General features: G+C 40.0%; 2 protein-coding genes across 4 annotated transcripts in view; one reads left to right on the top strand and one right to left on the bottom strand.

The window, feature by feature from the left end:
- Window positions 1-24260, top strand: part of CB1H4orf19 (chromosome B1 C4orf19 homolog) — an 85647-nt gene that overhangs the window by 30072 nt on the left and 31315 nt on the right. Inside the window, exon 2 of one of the 3 annotated variants that reach the window (XM_027053569.2) lies at window positions 11788-11841. The exons of 1 other annotated variant lie outside the window; for it this stretch is intronic. The gene's annotated coding sequence lies outside the window, so the exon portion shown is untranslated. Of the gene's footprint in view, window positions 1-11787; window positions 11842-14577; window positions 14630-24260 lie in introns of those variants that run through there. One more of the 3 variants, XM_027053626.2, reaches the window with a different exon arrangement.
- LOC106979170 (40S ribosomal protein S27) lies at window positions 762-1127 on the bottom strand. Its single transcript, XM_015076958.3, has one exon. It carries the CDS (start codon window positions 1081-1083, stop codon window positions 829-831), a length of 255 nt encoding a protein of 84 aa, XP_014932444.1. The 5' UTR covers window positions 1084-1127; the 3' UTR covers window positions 762-828.

Below are 24260 nucleotides of genomic sequence, written 5' to 3'. Positions count from 1 at the left end.
AGACCCTGCTTCTAAAATAGAAGACATTAGAACGGGCTTCCTAGCATGTTTTTGCTATGGGCTGTTTTTTTAGTCTGTTGAACCCTATGAACCCCTTCTCAGAATAATTTTTTTTAGAGTTTATTTATTTATTTAGACAGAGAGAGAGAGAGAGAGAGAGAGAGAGAGAGAGAGAGAGAGAATCCTAAGCAGGCTCCGTGCTGTCAGCACAGAGGCGCTGACACAGGGCTTGACTCTGCAACCCTGGAATCACAACTTGAGCCAAGATCAAGAGTCAGACGCTCAATCTACTGAGCCACCCAGGTACCCCCACAATAATATTTTTAAATACACAAAATAAAATACACAGGATTACAACAGAAATGTAACTTTCAATTTAAAAAAATTATGATATAGGAACACCTGCTCCTTTATAAATGCGTTAAAAAGGAAGGTCTAACAGCAAGCCTAATAACTACCATAGTTACAAGGATAAACAATATTTTGAAATCTACAACAACTCTTTTTTTTAATTTTTTAATGTCTTTATTTTTGAGAGAGAGAGGGGCAGAGCATGAGCCGGAGAGAGGCAGAGAGAAGAGAGGGAGACACAGAATCTGAAACAGGCTCCAGGCTCTGAGCTGTCTGCACAGAGCCCCATGCGGGGCTCGAACTCATGACCTGCGAGATCGTGACATGAGCCGAAGTCGGACGCTCAACCAACTGAGCCACCCAGGCGCCCCTTTAAAAAATGTTTTCAATGTTTTTATTTATTACAACTCTTTTTTTTTTTTAATCCAAAATCTGTTTATTGGGATAGTTCCCCACTCATGTTGACTCAGGGTGCGTTTAGTGCTGCTTCCGTCTGAAGGAGCATCCTTCTGTGAGCCTTGCTTTTCCTCCTGTCGGCTGGCACAGGACAGTGGAGCAGCCCACACACAGCACCACCGTCTGCACGCGGCTGAACACGGTGGTGATTTTGTAGCACCCCGGGCACTTCACGTCCATGAAGTAGGAGTTGGGGCTCTGCACCAGGCGCTTCTTCTTGTGCTTCCTCTTCTCCTCCTCCGGGGACGGGTGCAGGAGGTCCTTCACAAGGGGCATGTTCTCATGGGCAGGTCGTCACCGCCGAAAGGTATTTATTACAACTCGTAATGTAATGTGAAAACATCTGTGATTTCTATTAGAGACAAAGTCACAGGAACTGCTGATGATGCTGTCGTTTGATGGCCTGCATTAGAATAGAAGAAAATGCCTAATTTTAGTGGTTCGTGAAGAGGAGATGGGATTTTTTTTCTCATTTAAGTTCACAGATGCCCTGAATCCTATCCAAGAACCCCTTGCGGCTCTGCACACCCCAGCTTACAAACTCCTACCTTCAAGGAGATTACCAAAAAAACCGAATTTATCTATATCTACACCCAGCTTCTCTGCCTTCCCTCTTCGAGAAAGAATACATGTCCCTCGCTGTCAGAGTGCACTTGCAGAAAACAGAAATTACATTAGCTGTTTCAAGCAAAATGAAATCTAATACCAGGAACCGGATGCTCAAAATATCCCTGAAGGACTGGACTAGCAAGCTTCATAACACTAAAAAGACCACCACAGAACTAACCCTCCCAGGAAACTGCTTCCTTTTACGCAATCAAAACAGAGGGGGATTGGAAATGGACAATGGGACTCTTGGTCCCAGGAGCACTGCCTTAGCTGGTATTAGCCAGTAAGTTGTCACAGGTGGTGGCCACAGGGTCATGCCATGCCTAATGGGTCCACCTAGGAACAACAACAACAACAAAACAGTGCCCGGTTCTGCGCAACAGTTCTGCCTTTTGCTATCAGCCAAGCACCTGGACACTGGAACAGTGTCAGAGAAAAACATCCGCGTGTCCACTAAGGACTTGCCAACAGGAAAAGCGGAAGTAGCGTTGGCACAATCTCGGCCTCACTTCCTTCCACTTTCTCATCTTGTGGAGGATTGTCTGGGTCTAAGTCTGTATGGGAACCCTACTGCGAGAGAGTCTGGGAAATCTTCCCTTTTTTCTGTCTAGACTCCGCAGAACTGGAAGACACAGATGAAGACACTGAGCCCCTGAAGGTCCACCTTATTCCTCACCCTTCTCCTATCTAAGGCTCGTTAATTCTTTGCTCTTCCCTCCTGCCTACTAATAGACCTTAATTAATTATGCTCTTTCCTCCATTTTCAGCTCCTTTCTTCCCACTGTCTCTTACAACATATCCAAATAACTTGAAAGCTTTCCTGACTTAAGCAATCCTCCCCTTAATCCTACTTCCTTCTTCCTAGTTCTTTCATTCACAGCCAATTTGCTTCTAAGGATTGTTATGCTTGCGTTCCACTTCCTCACCTCCTCCTACTGGTTAACCTGTAACAATCTAGCTTCCAGAGTCACTATTCCAGGAAAACTCCTATTCCAAGTTACCAATTACTTCCTTGGTACTGAATCTAAGAGACATCTACAGGCATACTTTGCTTTACTGCACTTCTCTTTATTATACTTTGCAGATACTGTGGGGTTTTTGTTTTGTATTGTTTTGTTTGTTTGTTTTGTTTCTACAAATTAAGGGGCTGTGGCAACCCTGCGTTGAGCAAGCCTATTGGCATCATTTTTCCAACAGCATTTTCTCACTTTGTGTCTCTGTCATATTTTGGTAATTCTCACATTATTTCAGACTTTTTTATTATTACTGTATTTGTTATGGTGATCTGTGATCAGTGATTATGACTTGCTGAAAGGTCAGGTAATGGTTAGCACTTTTTAGCAATAAAGTATTCTTAAGATATGCATATGGGTTTTTAGACATAATGCTATTGCATGCACACTTAGTAGGCTATAATAGGGGGTAAATATAACTTTTATATGCACTGAGAAACTAAAAACTTCATTTGACTCACTTTATTGCAATATTCACTTTATTGAGGTGTTCTGGAACCAAACCTGCAATAACTGGGAGATATTCCTGTACAGTCCTTTTCTTACTTGACCCTTGAATGTCATTTAAAACTGCTGGCAAATTCTTAATCCCTAAAGCACTTTACCTGCTTCCATTACTGTACTTACTTCTCCTTAATTGTTTGCAAACAAAAGAACTCACATATTTGTTACTGAACCAATCTACTAGTACAAAGGCATAAAAACAAAGAGAAAAAATCATTTTCCCAATAAGACTTATCCAACTGCCCATATAGTGGTGATGTTTTCAGCTTGATATGGAAAGACAGATGCTAGCAACCTTGATAACAGCATAAATACACATACAATTCTTAGAAACCTACATGGGTTCTTCTCCAATGTCTCCTCTTGGAGATATACCAGATTTTCTTACCAGGTTTCATCCAAATCCATTACAGAATGGGACAATTCTTTTTTTGTTTGTTTCTTGGTCAAAATCACTGGATCCTGAAAGTTTTGTGAGAAGACACAGCAAGAAATGGAGTCAAACCCCTCCCCCTTTTTTTTCCTACTCTTCTGACTGCAATTTGTGACTTTCCTTTGTAATTCTTTTGTGTTTTTTGTTTGTTTCTTTTAGTTTGGGGGACTCTTTTTTTTTTTAAACATTAAGTGGTATTCTTCAGGAATCAGTTTTTTCTTTAACTCTGTATACCTACTGCCTCTATTTTCTTATTCAGTTTCATGGCCCTATTTATTAGCTGTGTTTTTGATAACTGTGAAATCTTTACATCACGCCCACAGTTCTTTCCTAAGCTTTTGGCCAGTGTATACAACTGTCAACATAACACCTACCTTTGAATGCTTGTCAGTCCCTGTAGATACAGAATATACCAAAGTGAAATCTTCTATTCACTCCCAAGCCTGCACTTCCTTATTCCTATCACCCAGAGACGGAGTGAATCGCAGTCCTTGTTTACCTAAGATGCTTCCGATGGGCCCTTGTCCCTGCATAATTCACATTAAGTTCTGCCTTTATCCTCAAAAGTGACCCAGTTAGTGCTGCACTTGAAAGCTTGCATTAAAATTACATTTGGGGACCACTTTATGTGCATAACTCTTTTTAAAGAGGAGGATAAAAAGAATGTTTTATCTCATGAGGAGAATTTTTAAAACACAACTTATACTTTGCAGTGTGCTGGAGAAAATTAAATACAAAGCAAAAATTAAAAGTAGCCTGAAGTCCAGGGGCGCCTGGGTGACTCAGTCGGTTAAGCATCCAACTCTTGATTTCAGCTCAGGTCATGATCTCATAGTGAGTTCGAGCCTTGCGTCAGGCTCCATGCTGACAGTGCAGAGCTTGCTTGGGATCCTCTCTCTCCCTATCTCTCTGCCCCTACCCTGCTCTCTTACTCAATCTCTCTCAAAATAAATAAATAAACCTAAAAAAAAAGTAGTCTGAAGTCTGAAAATAAACAACTAGAAGTCATTTAAAAAATGGTAAAATAAAATAACAAGAGAGATTCAGTGTATAGTATAAATGTAAATGGTTTAAACTTCTGTATTAAAAGGCAGAGACTTGGAGTGCCTGCGTGGCTGAGTCAGTTAAGCATTCAACTCTTGGTTATGGCTCAGGTCATGATCTTGCAGTTCCTGATCTCGAGCCTTGTATCAGGCTCTGTGCCGACAGTGCGGATCCTGCTTGGGATTCTCTCTCTTTCTCTCTTCTTCTCCCTCCCTTGCTTATGCTCTGTCTCAAAATAAATAAATGTTTAAAAAAAAATAAACAAAAAGCCAAGACTTTTAGCTTGGGTCAGAAAGGAGTAATGCCAATTGCCGTTCACCTAGAATAATATGACGAAGAAAATAAACACTAAAAGGGAGGCAAAGATAAGGCAAATAAGTGCAGCAAAAAGAAATTAGGGACTGTATGTTAATATCAGAAGAAATGCATTTAAGGAGAAAGAAAGCATACATATTGTTTTAATTTTTGATCAAAATAAAATTAGGGTTTTGTATATGTCAAATAACTGTTTCAAATACAAGCCAAAAAGAGTAATAAAGAAGAAATTGAAAAAAAGACATGTGGAGGGAGAATTTAGCACAACTCTCCCAGTATTCCAAGATATTCCCTGAATCTGTGGGATAGACAGGTATTTTAAAAATCATGTTTATTAATTCTTTCCAAAATGTGCTTTAGAAGAATATTCTCAACCAGCATAATATGATACATGCTATCTTTATATAGAGACTGACAATAAAGATATTTCATGGTTTAAAAAAAATGAGTCAATTTGCACAAAAATTACGAGTTCATCCTATCTATCCTAAAGTGGCTTTTTGTTTTCATTTGGGTATATTCTCCTTGATTATTTACATATGTCTTTATATTCACATTTATTAATTGTTAAAAAAACAATTGAAGTTACATTTTATATAAATACCTGCTTTATTTTCACCTAGTGGTATTTTTCCTTTCTCTAATTTCTGAATATGTCATTATTTAATTAAAGATACTTTTATTTTTGAGCATTAAAGTTGTTTAAAATATCTGATAGTATTAAAAATTAAAACTAAGTGGACCACCCCTTTTCAGAGATTTTTGTTCACCTCTCTGATTCTCTGATTATGTTATTTTTTTGTTAGACTGTAATAATTGGAATTTTGGAGCATTGACATGTTAGGGGTTCTTTAACACTAGCTGTTATAAAAAAATAAAAATGCCAATTTATTAGACAAAAATGTTATCCATTGATTTACATTTATTTATATCTATAGTTGAATGATTTTTCATATTCATTGGCTGTTATTTTAGTCTTTTGTTAATTGATCATGTCCTTTGTTTTTTGTTTGTTTTATATTGGTGTCTTTAATAAATATACTATTGCACTAAGTATCCTTTTAAAGTTAAGGATAGTAACCCTTTATTGTCTGTGTCAAATATTGTTTCATTTGGTCTTTGTATTTTTGTAAACAGTGTCTTTTAAGGTGAATAATGTTTACTTCTTATTTAATCTATTAATCTTTTAATATTCCTCTTGATGTTTCTTCCAGACCTTTAGTAACTGAAAGGCCCTCTATTCCTAAATTAGATAAATAGTCGCTTATATTTTTCTCCAATAGTTTTTTTTTGTTTTCATATAATGTAATTCAGGATCTAGCTTCTTCTGAATAACCTATTGTCCCAGCATCACTTATGAAGCAATTATAAAAAGTCACAGGATCTTATATGCAGAGAAGCCTAAAGATTCCACCAAAAAGCAAGCAGGCAAACAAAAACCTGTTAGAACTAATAAATTCAGTAAAGTTGCAGGATACAAAATCAATATATAAAAATCAGCTGTGCTAACAACAAACTATCTAAAAATGAAATTAAGAAAATAATTCCATTTACAGTAGCATCAAAATAATAAAATACTGAATAAACTTAACCAAGGAAGTGAAAGACTTCTACACTGAAAACTACAAAATATTGATGAAGGAAATTAAGACATGAATAAATGGAAAGATATCCCATGTTCATGGATCGGAATAATTAATATTGTTGAAATGTTCATACTACCTAAAGTGATCTATAAATTCATTGCAGTCCCTATCAAAATCCCAGTGGGATTTTTTATAGGAAAAAGAAAAACAATTCTAACATTTGTGTGGAACCACAAAAGACCCAGAATAGAGCAATCTTGAAAAAGGAAAACAAAGCTGGAGGCATTACACTTCCTGGTATCAAAATATATCACCAAGCTACAGTAATTAAGCTAGTGTGGTACTGGCATGAGAACAGAAAAATAGACTAATGGAACAGAATAGAAAGCTCATAAATAAATTCATGCATGTGGGGTGTCACAAACACAAACACAACATTCAATCCATAGCATATGGTCAGCTTATCTTTGACAAGAGAGCTGAGAATACACAGTGATGAAAGAGTAGTCTCTTCAGCAAATAGTGTTGGGAAAACTGGATATCCATATGGAAAAGAATGAAATTGGACCCTTATCTTACACCATACACAAAAATCAACTCAAAATGAGATACAGATATAAACATAAGACCTGAAACTGTAATAGTCCAAGAAGAAAGCATTTGTCTCAGCAATGATTTCTTGGATATGACACCAAAAGCACAAGCATCAAAAGCAAAAATAGACAAATGGGACTGCATCAAACAAAAAAGATTCTCCACACTAAAGGAAACAATGAACTGAGTGGACAGTCAACTGACAGAATGGAAAAAATATTTGCAAACCATATATCTGATTAGGAGTTAATATCCAAAATATATAAGGAATTCCTACAACTCAATAGCAAAAAACAAAAACAAAAACAGGCAAAGGACTTGAATGGACATTTCTTCAGAAAAACATACAAATGGCCACCTAGGTATATGGATGCTTAAAGATGCTTAACACCACTAATCATCAGGGAAATGCAAATGAAAACCACAGTAGGATGTCCATTCACGCTTATTAGGCTGACTGTTCTAAAAAAAAAAGTAAAATATAACGAGAGTTAGGATGATAGAAATTGGAATCTTGTGTACTTGGTGGAAATGTAAAGTGGTGTAGCCACTATGGAAAACAGTATGGATGTTCCCCAAAAACTTACAAATAGAACTACCATATGATCCAGCAATCCCACTTCTGGGCATTTATCCAAAAGAATTGAAATCTGGATTTCGAAGAGATATCTGCACCCCCATGTTCTTTGTAACATTATTCATAATCACCAAGATGTAGAAACAACCTGAATGTTCATTGATGAATGAATAGACAAAGTATACATTAGCTGTACATACAATTGAATCCTCTTCTGCCTTAAAAAAAGACTGCCATAATTTGACCACATGAATGAGCCTGGAGGACATTATGCTCAGTGAAATAAGGCAGTCACAGAAGGACAAATGTAGCATGGTTGCACTAACATGAGATATCTAAAACAGCCAAATTCATAGAATCGTGAAGTAGAGTGGTGACTGCCAAGGGCCGGGGTGAGGGGGACCTCAAGAGTTGTTCAATTGGTATAAAATTTTAGTTTTCCAAGATGAATAACTTTTAGAGATCTATATAGTTAACAATACTGTGCTATTCTCTTAAAAATTTGCTAAGAGGGTAGATCTCATACTGTGTTCTTATCATAGTAAGTAAGTAAATAAAATCCATGATTTAAAATTCTTCACGTTTTATACACTAAATTCTTATATATCTTATGATCTCACTTTAGGGGAGGAGAGAAATGTTTATTGTATATTATTTTTATGTCTGATTTTTACCATAGCTCTTTGGGAGTTTTTAGGCAAAAATAGCTCACCATTTAAGAATACCACTTCTCTAGGGTGACAGTCTTCTTTATTTTTTAGTGCACGTTATACACACTGTGCTGTGATATGGTTAAGGTTCAATTAAAATTGTGGTTAGCCTATATAAGTTTTAGTGTAAACAAAAAAAGTGAATGAGAAGAATAAGGCTACACTTTTCGATGAAAGAATTGTGGGTGACTGTGAGGTATGGTTACGTAATTGTTGACTATGAGAGGCACACCGAAGTGTTTTTCCATTTTTAACTCAACAAACATTTATTGGGCATCTTCTCTGTGTGTGAAATATTATTGAAGACCCAGGATAACCAAAAAGAATGAAAGGACGTCCCTAAAGCAACCATTGGATCCTCCTGGACTCAGAACTAGCACAGAGTTTGTTCAGTGAATCCAGGGTGCCAGGTACATCTGGCAACCAAAGGAAAGCTTTAGTGTCACATCCAAAACGTCAGTGCACATGAGTAATCTGAGATTTTACCAAACAGGATTATTATAGTCAGTGAACAATATGTTCCTTGACTTCTTGAGATTGACTTTACCAAATTTGTCATGAGACATTCTCTCCTCCTAGGTCTTCTTTTATTCTAAAGACCAGGTTACGTATCTTTTAAAAAAAGAGAGAGAGAGAGAGGATGCCATGAATCTAAGGCCCTTGTGAATCTTTTATGTTCTTTGCATCTATTTTGAGGGAAGGTAAATATCAAGGCACTGTTTTCAGTACTCTCCAGGTGTTAACACATAAAATTGCCCTAACAACCATATGGAATGGTATTACCATTTGCAGTTTATGGATGAAGAACCCAAGGCAGAGACAGATTGGGTGATTAACCAACCAAAGCTAGGAAGTAATGGAAGGTTTGAAAGGGGCAGTCTTCATTTTTCCCTTGAATTCAGAGCCCTCTGCCCCCCGCTCCCCATGTTAATGTCGGTATCGTCTGTAGTCCTAGCCACGCTCTTCTTTGCAATGTACTAGAGAGGATGTGACTGACTTGGCTCTGCTACCAAGATTAACATTGGTCTTAGTACAAATCTCTAAGCGGCTTTGTAGGGCTTCTCTCCCCCCCTGCCCCCACCAAGTTCTCAAGCTGACTTTAACCAACTATGATGGATAAATATTAACTTTTAGGTCAGCACCACCATGCGTCACAGGCCAGAGTCTAAATACCAGGGAACTTTAGTCTCTTCCTGTGTTCTCTCACATGGGTAGAGGAAGACAGAAATGCAGCCTCAGATGTTTCCCTGCAAATCAGCTAGATGGTTGTGCCACTTTGTTCACTCAGTATGATCACATTGTGTCTTTGTAGATATGTGGATGATACATTTTTAATGACCACGATAATCAGAGGAATTCCACTGTTGGTCATCAGATCTCTATGTGTTTGGGTTCACAAGTACAGATACATGTTCAAAGAAATACAAAACACGCACACGCGCGCGCGCACACACACACACTAAAGGTCAAGGGATCTTATAAATTATTTAATGCAAGCCTTTCAATTTATAAAAAAAAAAAAAAAAAAGGAAAATGAAGGGGCGCCTGGGTGGCTCAGTCGGTTAAGCGTTAGACTTCAGCTTGGGTCATGATCTCATGGTTCATGAGTTCGAGCCCCACATCGGGCTCTGTGCTGACAGCTCAGAGCCTGGAAAGTGCTTCAGATTCTGTGTCTCCTTCTCTCCCTGCCCCTCCTCCGCTTGCGCTCTGTCTCTCTCTCAAAAATAAATAAACATTTAAAAAAAATGTTTTTAAAAAGGAAAATGAATACCCAAAATATTATTTACCAAAATCACATAGATGTTATTTTTGAAAAAGCACTCCCATGTTAGCTCTCTATGTACTACTGCACTTTAAATTGTTTTAATTTTTCATCACAGCTATGTAGTAGGGTACAGTTAGAAGATCTCCTAGTTCTGCAAGGATTCTCAGGAAAAAGAACAGGTCCCAGGTCTCCTGCTCCTTAGTTCCTCTTCCCCAAAGAAACCATTTTCAACTCTTAGCCTGGTATCATCTCCACATGCCTTCATGGCAAGCAAGTATTGCCACCTCCTGATTGTGTTAGTTTGGGACATTGTACGTGGACTCTCTCTAATGGATGATGAGAACTTAAGCTCTTTATTCTTCTTATCCACACCATGCACAATCAGTTTCTATCCTCACGGTATAATTCTGTCTTGGTTTTAATTAGAAAAATATGCAAGGTTTACATTGGCTGTATAGTTGACGCTTGAACAACATGAGTTTGAACTGTGCATGTCTACTTGTATGCAGATTTTTTTCATGAATAGAGTACTGTAAATGTATTTTCTGTTCCCAGTGATTTTCTTAAATTTTTTTTTTTAATGTTCATTTACTTTTGAGAGAGAGAGAGAGAGAGAGACAGAGCATGAGCGAGGGAGGGGCAGAGAGAGAGAGGGAGATACAGAACATGAAGCAGGCTCCAGGTTCCAAACTGTCAGCACAGACCCCGACACAGGGCTTCGAACTCACAAACTATGAGATCATGACCTGAGCCGAAGTCGGACACTTAACTGACTGAGCCACCCAGGCACCCCTGGGATTTTCTTAATAGCATTTTCTTTTCTCTAGCTTACTTTATTATAAACATACAGAATACAATACGTATATATAACACGTGTTAATCAACAGTTTAAGTTGTCAGTAAGGCTTCAGGTAAACAGTAAGCTATTAGTAGTTAAGTTTTGGGGGAGTCAAAAGTTATACATGGATTTTCAACTGTACAGGGGAGCCAATGCCCCTAATCACTGCATTGCTCAAGGGTCAATTGTATGTGCTATTCAGAAATGGGGCATATACTAAACTTTTTTTTTCTTGCACAACTTATCCCTAAAGTTAATAATTTCCTTTTTACTTGTTTATTTTTGTATGTTTGTGTTTCTTAAGTGTGTGGGGTTTTTTTTATGTTTATTTATTTTTGAGAGAGAGCGCATGCCTGAGCTGGGGAGGGGCAGAGAGAGAGAGAGAGGGAGACACGTTATCTGAAGCAGGCTCCGGGCTCTGAGCTGTCAGCACAGAGCCCAATGCGGGACTTGAACTCATGAACCGAGAGATCATGACCTCAGCAGAAGTGGGACGCCTAACTGAGCCACACAAGTGCCCTTTGAGTATGTGTTTTTTACGTATTTAACTATCCATCCAGTACTTAAATATTTACCAGTTGTCTAAATACTCTCTCAAGATGTTCCATGATTCTGTCAGTTTCATATGAGGTGTTGGGTAGAAGTCTCTCTCGGGGACTTCGGACCTGCTCATCTGGACTGGTTGTCCTCTCTGCGTGGTTATGCCGAGATCTCTTGTCATCACCATCTGAAAGAGTCCCTTCCCTTCTCTCCTGTGGTGGAGCTCCTATTTCCTAGATGTCACGTCTTCCTTTTGTTTGTTTTATTCCCTCAACATTTATGGACCACATCCTACAATAGCTTTCTAAGAAAAAGTATATGGAGGAAAAGATTATTTAAGGACTTGCCTGTCTAAAAATGTCTGTATTCTACTTCCCCACTTGAATGATAGATTGCATAGAGACTTCTATGTTGGAAGTCATTTTCACTCAAAACTTTTTTTTTTCCTTTAGAATTTTGAAGACACTGCTCTGTTGTCTCCTTGTTCACAATATGGCTGTTGAAAGGTATACCACCATTTCAATTCTCAGTCCTTTATATATAACTGTATTTTCTTCTTTGGATGTTGGTTGAATATTCTTTATCCTAGTATTATGAAAGTTCACAGTAATATACCTCAGGTGTGGATTTATTTTCATTGGGCTGGGTACTTGGTGGGCCCTTTGAATCTAGAAAATCTACCCTGTAATTTTGAGGAATTTCCTTGAATCATTTTATTAATGTTTTCTTCTCCTGTGGGTGTTTTACTTCACTTTCTAGATCTCCTGGAATTCCTTGATTATTTATCTGCTTTTCTTATCCTTTTTCAACATAGATCCCTTCAACTGAGGTTCTTATATATGTGGTTATGTTTTTCATTTCTAAGAGTTTTTTTTGGGGGGGGGGTGTGTTTTTTGAATGCCTTTTTTTTTACAGCATCATTTTCTTGCTTCATGATACCCTGTACTCTCTTATATCCATGAGTTTTTGAATAATAATTTTTGAAATTTTCTTTTGCCTCATAATTCCTAGCTCCCTCTAGATTGTTTCTGGTTTTCCCCCGGCTATTTGATAATCACTGATGTTCTGCTCACATGTAAGAGCAGGAAAGTAAAAACTGAAGTTCAGAATATGAAAGGGAGTGGGAGGGAACACTCACTGAGGGTCACTTGTAATACTGATCTGGCTGAGCCAGTTGCTGGGGAACTTCTAGTGTCAGTATCTTTAGGGCTTTCCCCATGGATTGGTCACATCCTCTAAGAAAACTCCTCTAAGCTCTTGCCTGGAGGGTGAGAGCCTGTCTGCCAGTGTGCGTTTGGGAGATGAGCGTGGGGAGTAGACTGTAGGAATCCTCCTATCTTGATGTGATGTCCCACCCTGAACATTGCCCAGTACACAGTTCAGAGACCTTCTGGTTTTGCCCCCTCTGCAGGATAAACTTCCAGGCTCCTGCTGAGGTGCTGTCACGCAGGTGACAGTAAGGGAAGGAAGGGAGTGTGAACTGCTTCTTAAACAGAGTTCAACCACTACCACCGTTCTGGCCCCAGCTTCCCCCCTGCCTGAGGCACCTGCTGCCACCAGTCGCCACCAATCGCTGAGCCTTTTGATGACCCTGCAGTGTAAACGGTGGTGCTCATCTGTCCACTTGCAGCTTCTGGCCTAGCTTTCTCAGGTCCACCGGATGAGTGGCCCCTGTCCGCCTGCTTCCTAGCTTTCAAAATGCTGTCATTGTCACCACTCCTGATTCTGTTGTTAAAAAGACACATGTACATACACACATATAATTATTTTAGTTTTAATAAGATTTAGGAGTAGCCCAAAATTGAATAGTATTTTTTTTAACGTTTATTTTTGAGAGAGAGAGACAGACAGCACACGAGCAGGGAAGGTGCAGAGAGAGGGGGACAGAGGATCTGAAGGGGGCTCTGCACTGACAACTGTGAGCCCACTGAGGGGCTTGAACTCACAAGCTGCAAGATCGTGACCCAAGCCGAAGTCGGCCACTCAACCAATTGAGCCGCCCAGGTGCCCAAGTGAGTATGTTGGATCCACTGTCTTTACCTGATGTCCTACCAAAACATATTTAAATACAGATAGTATTTACCAACATATTACACCACAGAGGTCCAAGAACATGTAATTATCCACTCTAATTTGTGATAAATGACAGGATTCCAAATAAAAGATTTTTAAAATTGTTTATCAGAAAACACAAAAACCTAATTCACCTGTGAACATAAATTCTTCTCTCTCACTGTTTAACATATAACTTAAAAATCATTCTAGGCTTTTTCAACAAACAACTACTTTATTGCATATCTGCTTGGTCCATGGCACTGTGACCTGTTCTGTAGAGCTTATAACACTCTCTTTGCCCCTACCCCTCGACTGAGATTTATCATGCCACAAATGATTAAAGTTTAAGACTGTATTTCATTTATAAAATGGCTTGGGAACTTTTTGCAGGTGAGAGAAACTATTCCTTAAACTACAGACAGTGCCAAGAAAGTGAATGTTGGCATCTATTATCTGCCGTGCAGTCACTTTATCATTTTTTCTCTTTCCCCAGTGGGGTGCCACTGGCATTTTGAATGAGAAAAATTCTGTTACGCTGGACAAGCCCAAGCATCACAGTCTGGTTAGCACGTAAACATTAAATGCTATTAGTGCCCTGTCACTGAGACACTAAAACACTAATCGCCCCATGTATTTCCATATGTCCTTCCCATATAGCCAAGTGTCCCCAAGGGGCAGTAACCTCTCTCCCCAGAAAGTCACGGATTTTTCACACAGTTCTTTGAAATGGATCCCGTTATGTTTTATAACAAAGATCACAAAGCCTCTGATAAGTTAAATAAGTTTTTTATGTTCACCATAAGCCAGCACCTGATTTGAAAATAAAGTCTAATTCCAAAGGTTGCTCTGTCTGTTAGCAGTTGCTGAAAGAGTTCACGGAGGTTGTATTAGCTTGGGCTGCCATGACAAAATATCAGAGACTGAGTGGCTTAAAAAATAGAAATTTGTGGGGCGCCTGGGTGGCTCAACTGGTTAAGCATCCAACTTTGGCTCGGGTCATGATCTCACGGTCGTGAGTTCGAGCCCTGTGTTGGGCTCTGTGCTGACAGCTCGGAGCCTGGAGCCTGCTTTGGATTCTGTGTCTCCCTCTTTTTTTGGCCCTCCCCTGTTCATGCTCTGTCTCTGTCTCAAAAATAAATAAACATTAAAAAAAATTTTTTTTTAAATACAAATTTGTGTTTTCACAGTTTGGGAGGCTAGAAAGTCCAAGATCAAGGGCCCAGGGAGGTTCAGTTTCTGGTAAGGACTTTATTCCTGACGTGCTGTGGCTGTCTTGTTGCTCTAACCTCATGTGGCCCTAAGCTTGTGCATGGAGAGAGAGAGGATAGCTCTCTGGGTGTCTCTTCTTATAAAGGCATGAATCCTATCAGACCAGGATCCTACTCTCATTTAACCTTAATTACTTCCTTAGCTGCTCTTTCTCCAAAGGTAGCCAAAATGGGGGGTTAGGGCTTTAACATATGAATTTAGAGGGAACACGTTCAGTCCATAACAGAAGTTGAGGACTGAAAATACATCATTTGATTGGTGCTTGAACACTGGATGACCTCTGTACCGACAATTTTGGTATAGAGCTAAGGCCAGAGACCATATAGCAAGAAGCAGATACTCCAGGAAAATGTGGTGATGATCTGTATCTTAGGGCAGAGAGAGATGGGAGAGTGAGTGAGCAACACTCAAAGTTGAGAACCTGGCGTATAGTAGAGACCAAAAGGAGAGGTATATGCCATCTGTGTTTTCCTCCACAAATGGAAATTACGCACTCGTGTGTTATGTGCACACATACGTAGCATTCCTGTCTTAATTGGGGCTGCTATCACAAATCACCACGGACAGGGTGGCTTAAACAACAAACATTTCTTTCTCGTGGTTCTAGAGGCTGGAAATGCAAGATCAAGATCCCAGCTTGGTCAGGTTCTTGGTGAGGGTCCCCTTCTGGGTTATGTGCTCACATGGCCGTTCTTTGGTTCCTGCACAAGACAGAGTGAGAGAGTGATCAATCTCCCATCTCTTCCTTTTACAAGGACACTCATTCTTTTTCTTTTTTTTTTTTTAATTATTGATTTATTTGAATTTTTTTTCTTTGAAGAGAAAGAGAGACAATGCAGGCGAGGGGCAGAGAGAGAGAGAGAGAGAGACAGAGGATCAGAAGTGGGCTCTACGCTGACAGCAGAGAGCCCGAAGTAGGACTCAAACTAATGAACCCACGAGACCATGAGCTAAGCTGAAGTCAGACGGTGCCCCACAAGGGCACTCATTCTGCCATGCAGCTTCGCACTCCTGACTTTATCTAACCCTAATCACCTCCCAGAAACCCCACCTCCAGATAACCGTCATAGTGAGGATTAGGACTTGAACGTATGAACGTGGGACACAAATATTCAGCCCATAGCACTTCCCTCACAGCCAAATTAGCACTGACATTTCAAAAAAGAGGAAGTGGCAGAAAGAGTAAAGATGAGGGACAAAGTGGGTTCTTGCTTGAAAATACTTCACCTGCATTGGATTATGTCCATCATGAGGCCATTTGAGAACAGGAAATGCATTCTTAATGTATCAGTTATCTATTGCTGCACAGTAAGGTATCCCCAGAGTAGTGGTTTAAAACAACAGTAAACATCATCTTCAATGGTTTCAGCGGGTCAGGAATTAGAGTGGCCCCAGTGGGCATTTTTGGCTCAGCGTATATCATAAGGTTGCAGTCAGTTGTCAGCCATGGTTTTAGTCACTAAGGATTGACTGTTACACTTCCAAGATGGCACAAGTCCTCCTCAAGGGGCCTCTTTACTGCTTGTGTCCTCACAGCATAGCATCTGGCTTCCCTTAGAGTGAACAACAGGAGAGAACATCACAGAAGCCGTAAGGCCTTTCCTAACCTAGCCTTGACTTAATCATGTACCATCATTCCCGCCATATTCCTTTCATCCCACAGGACAGCCCCAGATCAGTGTGGGAAGGGAACTACGCAGGGACGCAGACCAGGAGGCAGAGGCCACTGTGGGCCAGTGGGCAGGCTGACTACCCCACCTAATAACCGTTCTGCTGTAGTTTCTCACCTTTTACTGCTTAGTGAAGAAAGGACTTGTTTAAGAAGTGAAGGTTAAATAGATACCCTCTTCCTACGTGTATCTAAGGCAGATGACTGAGGTGATGTTGACAGAGGCCAAAGCAGTAGTCACTCTTGGAGAGTCCAAGAAGTGTGAAGGAGCAGAATTTGGTGCCAGGAGGGTAAAGAAGGACGCTCCGTCCCAGAAAAGAGAAGAGAAGGTAGAGGCCCAAGGACCAGCCTCTCTGCTGATTCAAGACATCCAGATTTAAGATGGAATAATTACAGGTCCCAAACTAACAGTTCCAACATTTGTTCAGTCCAAAGGCACTAAAATTGGACAATAGAAAGAGGTTATTCATTTCAATTCTGCAAACATTTGTATGTTTCCTCTAGGACAGGAAAAGAATAGCGATGGGACAGTAACACAGAGGAGGGAAGCTACCAACGAGTAGCTAACTCTGCTGGGTACACAATTGCTTTGAGTTTTTATGGTAACCCAGTGAGGTCACTGCTGTTGTTTTCATTTAGTGGGAGTAAAATTGAACCTAGAAGATTTATGGTCAGCCACATAACCTGTTAGTAGGGGCCAAAATTGCACTTAACTTTAAAATAGGCCTTCCCAGCCTCTAAAAATCAAACTGAATTAGTTCGAGTATAGGTAAGGGCAGCCACAGGAAAGCTTAAGGTGGGTGAGAACTAGCCTCTCTCCAACATCTCCCCTGCCAAGATACAATGAGAGCAAGTCTCAGACCAAATTCCCCACACATGTATTTTTTTAATGTTTATTTATTTTTTTTATTTATAAATAAATTAATAAATAATATTTTAGGTTATTTGTTTTTTATTTATTTTTTTATTAGGGAGAGAGAGAGAGCACAAGCAAGGAAGGGGCAAAGAGAGAGGGAGAGAGAACAGGGGAGGGGCAGGGAAAGCAGGGAGATAGAGAATCCCAAGCAGGCTCTGCACACTGACAGCACAGAGCCTGATGCAGGGCTTGAACTCATGAACCATGAGGTTATAACCTGAGCCAAAATCAAAGAGTCCAAAGCTTAACCAACTGAGCCACGCAGGTGCCTCCCCAACACGCATGTATTTTTAAGCCACATTTACTAGCAAGCAGCCACAAAGCAATACGTGTATCTGTTTTGTAAACTTGAAATGCTGGTTGTCTAACTTTTTAGGTTATTGTCCCACCACCCTGCAGAAAAGATCCTTGATGACCTGACAGTATTCCAGACATAGTATTCGGTTACTATCCTAGTCAGCATCAGGCAGCAGAAATTAGGGAATCCAATGGTGTGGGTCACAGAACCGGGAATCTGGCTTCAGACAACACGCCCAAGGGTGCAGAGTGCAGGCTTCTCTAGAGTCAGGCTCCCTGTTCATAAGGGGCCAGGGAAGCCCACCTGCAAACCTCAAGTCACCCAGCTAGTGTCTGTTTCTAACATTTCATCTCCTGATCGATAAGCCACAAATTTCACAAATGAAAACCCATTTATGCCATTCACTCACTCATATCTTAATCGGGGGGCAGCTGGAGTTGCATGTGGGGTGGTCTTCCTGATTAGATACTAGTTGATCACCCCTGAAGTGTAAAATTTTTACTACCGCTAGGGTTTAATAAACGAAACATTTACATCATACTGTTTAGGGTGAAGTAAGCTATAGACATCAAAGCAAAAAGACCTGTAAATTCTCAGCCCAGAGAGTGGACACAGGCAGAACTACCTTGAGGACCGACACATACCATCCCGTTGGAATCCAGTACCAAATTCGATGTACAGTTACCTTCACATTGCTTCATGTGAAGCTTCTTAATCAGATTATAAAATTCTTGGAAAGAGTGGGTCATACATATACTTTTTTTATTTTTCCACAATGGCTATCACAGTGCTAGACACATACAGGTACATAGAGGTGTAGAATGTATACTTTTCCATTGTTAAAATCTATGGCAATATGTTACAAATGTTTGGGCCTGAGGATTCTGTATTTACTTTGAAATTCTAAGGTGCCTCAATGGACCAAAAACCCGGAGACATCAAAACACTACCTGGCTCACTTGAAATGATCCAGTGCAATTTAGGACTGCAACGAATAATAGAAATGTTACACATTTTGCGCGGTTTTCTTTTTTTTTAATGTTTATTTATTTTTGAGAGACAGAGAGAGAGAGACAGAGACAGTGCCACAGAGAGAGGGAGACACAGAATCCGAAGCTGGCTCCAGGCTCTGAGCTGTCAGCACAGAGCCTGATGTGGGGCTCGAACTCACGAACTGTGAGACTATGACCTAAGTTGAAATCGGATGCTTAACTGACTGTGCCACCCAGGCGCCCCACTTTTTGTGTGGTTTTCTTTTCATGTCAGTTCGCAGCCTTGGTTCCAAGATATATTAAGCTTCATCAGGCGATAAGCATAACGTATGAATCCTAATATCTAAATGTAAGTGGCAATACCTGGCTTCGCTTCAGAATTTTTTTAGTTGAGTTTGTCCATTTCCACCAAATGGAATCCTGTTGATCATCAGCTCCGGGGAGACGGAGAGGGAAGTTAGTACTTGGTTTGTTTTTATTCCAGGTGTTGCTCGAATGCTAATAGTTGAAAAGCGCTGTACTATTTGACCCCGAAGAGCTTTGACTAAAGGGATTTCCACGTTGTTCACTCCTGTCCCCAGGGAGGAAAGGTATCTAGGTCCTTCTGTTTAACAGGTAATCAGTGCACCTGGCAGCAGTTAGTGCTGAGTGTTTGGTTTTGTTAGGCAATAGCCCTCAGCCCCACGGCCAGCCCGCAGCCACACCCCAGCCAGCAGGGCCCAGGGCTGGGTTTTCTGTTTGGTTTTTAACCATTGCGCAACTGTGTAAAGTCCTAAGAACCTGCTAGGATTTTAGCTGTGGGATGTGAGCTTTTGGGGCGCCTCTGGCACACAGAAAGGAGAACGGGCAGAACAGCCCCACTGTAGGTCTGATGAGGTCAAAAGCCTGGTGAGAAAATCCTTCAGGAAGAAAACAGTTTTTTGCAATGGCTCAGAGAGAGGAGGAAGCCCTTATAGATTCACTGAAGCGGTCTCCTAGGCAGGAAAGCTGCCGATGAGTTTAGGAAAGGAAGAGTTTGAGATTGAATTAGAAAGACTGATCCCGTAAATGTACTTTGCATTCCTTCCAAATTCACATAAAAGGACACAGGAGTATGTATGCAGTATTTAAAAATACTGTCGGTGAAGGAACTATTCTCGTGAACAGTTTTAGCCCTGGTGTATATTATATAAACTCCACCAGAAGGGAAAAGCTTCCTCCTTGGTTCCAGCTTCAGTTTGCACATATAAATACACACACACACACACACACACACACACACACGCACACACACACACTCATTTTAATATTATTAATTTCAAAAATTCAGTGTAGGTAATCTGGTTCAGTGCTCATGGTTTGAGATTTTAATTCTGACATATTTGGTTTATCACATTTTGAAATTTTTTTGTATTTGGTTTATCAGATTTTGAGATTTTTTTCCATTTAGGATCTTTTCTACCCAGGAACCTAGCTTGAGTTTTTATGAAACAAGATGACATAGCAGCTCAGATTGAAATTTGAGTAATGCTGAATTTAACAGGATGTTATCTAAAAACCTTATACCTTCAAGTGTTTCTAGACTAAATTCTGTGATTTCCCCAGAAACACATTATCAAATAGTCTTCAATAATGTGCCACATAAGTATATTTATTACAGATGTAGGTACTTTACATTACAGCCACTCTTTTTTAATATGTCTTGCTTTGAGACTCACGTATTCCTTCCTTTGTATTTTCTCCCCAACCATATGATTGTGTATTACTGATGCTATAAATATCTTCTATCTTTTTTTTAATTTTTTTTAATCTTTATTTATTTTTAGAGAGAGATAGTGTGAGCAGGGGAGGAACAGAGAAAGAGAGGGAGACACAGAATCTGAAGCAGGCTTCAGGCTCTGAGCTGTCAGCACAGAGCCTGACGTGGGGGTTGAACCCACAAACTGTGAGATCATGACCTGAGCCGAAGTCTGACGCTTGAACGACTGAGCCACCCAGGTGCCCCTAAATATCTTCTATCTTAAGGCGAGACTGACTCCTGGTTGTTCCCTTATGATCTCTGTGTGCAAAACACTTAGTGTTTGCTGAAATTGCCTGTGGCTTGTCAATTAATCCTAGGTGTCCCTGAAATCTGAATAAAGAATAGGGTTTATAAATCTACATAAAATAACAGGACAAGTGAGATTTTAGAATCTCTGACTTCCTTGAGATTTGACCTAGTTAATAACCATCACGACAGGGCTGTCCTTTTATTCTTGGAAGAAAATACTGTCTTCTAGAGAGGGAAAAATGGAACCAATTCAACCTGCTTATCCAACCACGTAGAAGACAGGAGGGAGGTGACCTCTTCATAGCTGTTTTGTCTGGACCCTATCCTTCAACCCCTCCTCCTAACCCCCGCCCCACCTGTTAACCTTGAGTTGATTTTGAAAGGAGGAAAGAATGCCTTGGGCTACATACAACAGCTCCCATTGGCTGTATGCCCCCACACCCCCCATATACCACATCATACGTGCCATGCACTAAGTCCTTTAGTTCACTGAGCATAACAAACCTGTAAGATAGGTATTATTACCCCAATTCCTTATATTCAAAAGGTAAGCTAAGCCTTTTTATATTTATATTGTTTCACTTTGTTTTTTTAAAATGCTTTAAGGGGGAAAAAAAAGAAAGGATCTAAAGAGGCCCGGAGTCTCAAAAGTAAGGATAAATGGTCTACAGCACCACATTTTTCAGAGTATCAAAAACTCTTTAAAAGATTTTATCCTTTATCTAAACAGCATGCTCCCAAAACTACTGCTGTCTGTGCTGATTTCACAGGAGGCAAATGAGTCTCCCTAACTTCTAGCCCATGATTCTGACGTAAAATATTGACTGCCAGAAGTTACCCCTTGGGTCCTTGCTAAAAGTCTCTGGTTACAAATTTGCCCTCACTTTTTTTCCCCCCATATTTCTGGAGAAGAGATGGAAATGGTGATCCTGGGAAGCCAGGTAACAATCTTCCACAGACTCAAGAAATCTGACCATGACTGGACTTGTTCTCAAACTCGCTTTTCACTCAATCATATTTGGAAATTGCTTCTCTATGGGAAAGGAAGCAGCTTGCCTGACGGACTCATGTGTGTCCAGAAAAGAAAGGTTTGTTACGGAGATTCTGCCCTCATCTTAATGATCAACACGTAGTTATTCCACATCTGCTGTAGTTGAGGCATTACTCAGGAGCTTTGCACGCAGTTAGCTCTATTCCTTAGACAACCCTAGTAATGGTGCTGGTCCCATTCCACAGGTGAGGAAAATGCTTACTGCCTCAAAGTCATGTCACTTTCCTGAAGTCGTTTTCTCCCTCCCAAAATGTTAATATTCTACTGAGAACATAAGGCCAGACATCCACCTCTTGAGACTGATTAACTCACAGCAGGGGAAGTTGGGTCTTAGGGTGACTGTTAATTGGAGGTTATTGGTGTGTGGCTGAGAGAAAATGGCCTATGAAAAGCATTTGCCCTTCTGGCTCAGGACCCTGATACCTTGTGCTGGAGCCAGCCGGGACTGGCTGTAGAATTTTGGAATTTCAAAACTCTTGTGAGATGATATTCAAAATTAAATTGTATTAAAGTATAATTATATTGAAAACAAAAAAAAAACTTCTATTGAAAACAAAAGTAACAAATACTCAAAGCTCATCAGTTGCGAATTATTTTTGTTTTCTGTGCTGTTGAGGATATTTACATCTATTGTGTCTGTGTGGTAGAAATACCGTAAAATGGTTTACAGCTGTACATCTCTTCCCAACTTTGAGTTGGGTGACTTAACCTCTGTCTCGAAATCAGACACAGGAGCATTTACACCATAGAATTAGCAAATACTGTAAGTCAGAGCTCAACTTAAGGTTTTGTTGCTCGACTACACTTAAGAATATGATAAAGGGAGCCCCTGGGTGGCTTAGTCTGTTGAGCGGCCAACTTCGGCTCAGGTCATGATCTCGCGGTCTGTGAGTTCGAGCCCCGCGTCGGGCTCTGTGCTGACAGCTCGGAGCCTGGAGCCTGTTTCGGATTCTGTGTCTCCCTCTCTCTAACCCTCTCCCACTCATGCTCTGTCTCTCTCTGTCTCAAAAATAAATAAACGTTAAAAAAAAATTTTTAAAAAAGAATATGATAAAGAGGGGCACCTGGGTGGCTTAGTCAGTTAAGCATCCAACTCTTGGTTTCAGCTCATGTTATGATCTCCCTGTTCTTGAATTCCAGCCCCGCACTGGACTTCACATGGACAGTGCAGAGCCCACTTGGGATTCTCTGTCTCTCCTTGCTCTCTGCCCCTTCCCCACTCATGTGCGCACGTGCACGCACAATCTCTCTCAAAATAAATAAAATTTATTTTAAAAAATATGATAAAATGTTAACTCAATATGCAACATGGAACTTTGCTGAGTCTGTAATTGTTACATGGGAATAGCACAAAAAAAACCTGAAGAAATTTTTTCTTCCGGTGTTCAAAAGACTATTATTCTCTGATTCAGAAAAGAATTTGTTTGTGTCATTAACAGACATGAAATTCCAACACGTGTTCATTGTTTCACTTTCGTCTACCTTGCTAAACAATGCTATCAACTAACATTCATGTCAGGACTGTACCCGTTGTAGCCACGAGTAAATTACTGATGGAAGAGTCTGGCAAAACCTTGTGAAAGCATTCTGTGAAAACCAATTGCCTACATGGAATTTATAATAAAAAGAATGTATTTTATTATTATATACAAACAGTGTTCCACACAGCCTTTATTTATGATAGGCATGTTTTTCTATAGAACCAGTTGTTAAACACTTGCCAGAATAACACTGCCTGCAGGGCATAACTGGGCTGCACCCTGCACCTGCCAGAACCACAGGGCAAGATTCAGGCCTTTCCCCTCCCGCCCCGAACACGGACACCATTTTGAACGTAATTGAAATAGTTACACAGCTTTTTATCCTGTTGTTAAAAAAGAGAAGCTAACAAGCATGCCGACTGCTCCTGGTATTGAATTTTCTGCAATAGTCTCCCAGCGAAAGGGAACACGGTCGAGAAATCTCTAAATACCCAAAACTAGGTTACAGATAAGTGTCTCCTGAAATGTCATGCATTGTTGCTGAGTGTACGTATACCTTTTTTTGCTAATGAAGATTATAGGACTCATTTCCAGCGGCCTCTGGCTTATGCAATAGGATATTTACCCCCTGAAGACAATAAGCTAATATACATTACGTGTTAGTATATCAAACTAAGGAAACATTAAGGATGGAAAAAAAATAATTTAAGCCAGTCTCACATTTACAGAGTTGAGTGAATTAAAAGCAGGTTAAGAGCTTATCAGTTTCTGATTTTGTTTTACTTCTACCCTCTACCACCCTCTAGAAATACGCTAGAAATCTGTGGATTGTCACGAATATTTTTATTTCTCAGTTACTTAAACCAACTTTAATTGGTTTTGGACTGTTTCTACAAAGCGTGTTTCTGCATAACATCTCACATGATACAAGGTGGGGCTGCCCTGTTGATTTTAGCTTCCAAAGAAGCAAGTTTTCTTTGACCGAACTTTATTTTCTTTGAGCAAACTTTAATATGCGAAATTTAGAGAACTACCATCCTTTTCACCTTACTATTATGAACATCTAGTATTTACTAATGAAAAAAAGATGCAGTAAAGTAGGTAGGAAGGAAGGAAAAACAACAACTAGGGCCCTTCCAATATCTTGTGGAAATTGCTTAGATAG

This window comes from Acinonyx jubatus, chromosome B1 (assembly GCF_027475565.1).
Source record: "Acinonyx jubatus isolate Ajub_Pintada_27869175 chromosome B1, VMU_Ajub_asm_v1.0, whole genome shotgun sequence".
Classification (NCBI taxonomy): Eukaryota; Metazoa; Chordata; class Mammalia; order Carnivora; family Felidae; genus Acinonyx; species Acinonyx jubatus.
Note: the sequence above shows the minus strand (reverse complement) of the source record. Positions and strands in the feature narration are given on the sequence as shown.

Bases quoted from the DNA above. Each gene is read 5' to 3' on its own strand.
- LOC106979170 (XM_015076958.3), bottom strand. From the start codon at position 1,083: ATGCCCCTTGTGAAGGACCTCCTGCACCCGTCCCCGGAGGAGGAGAAG.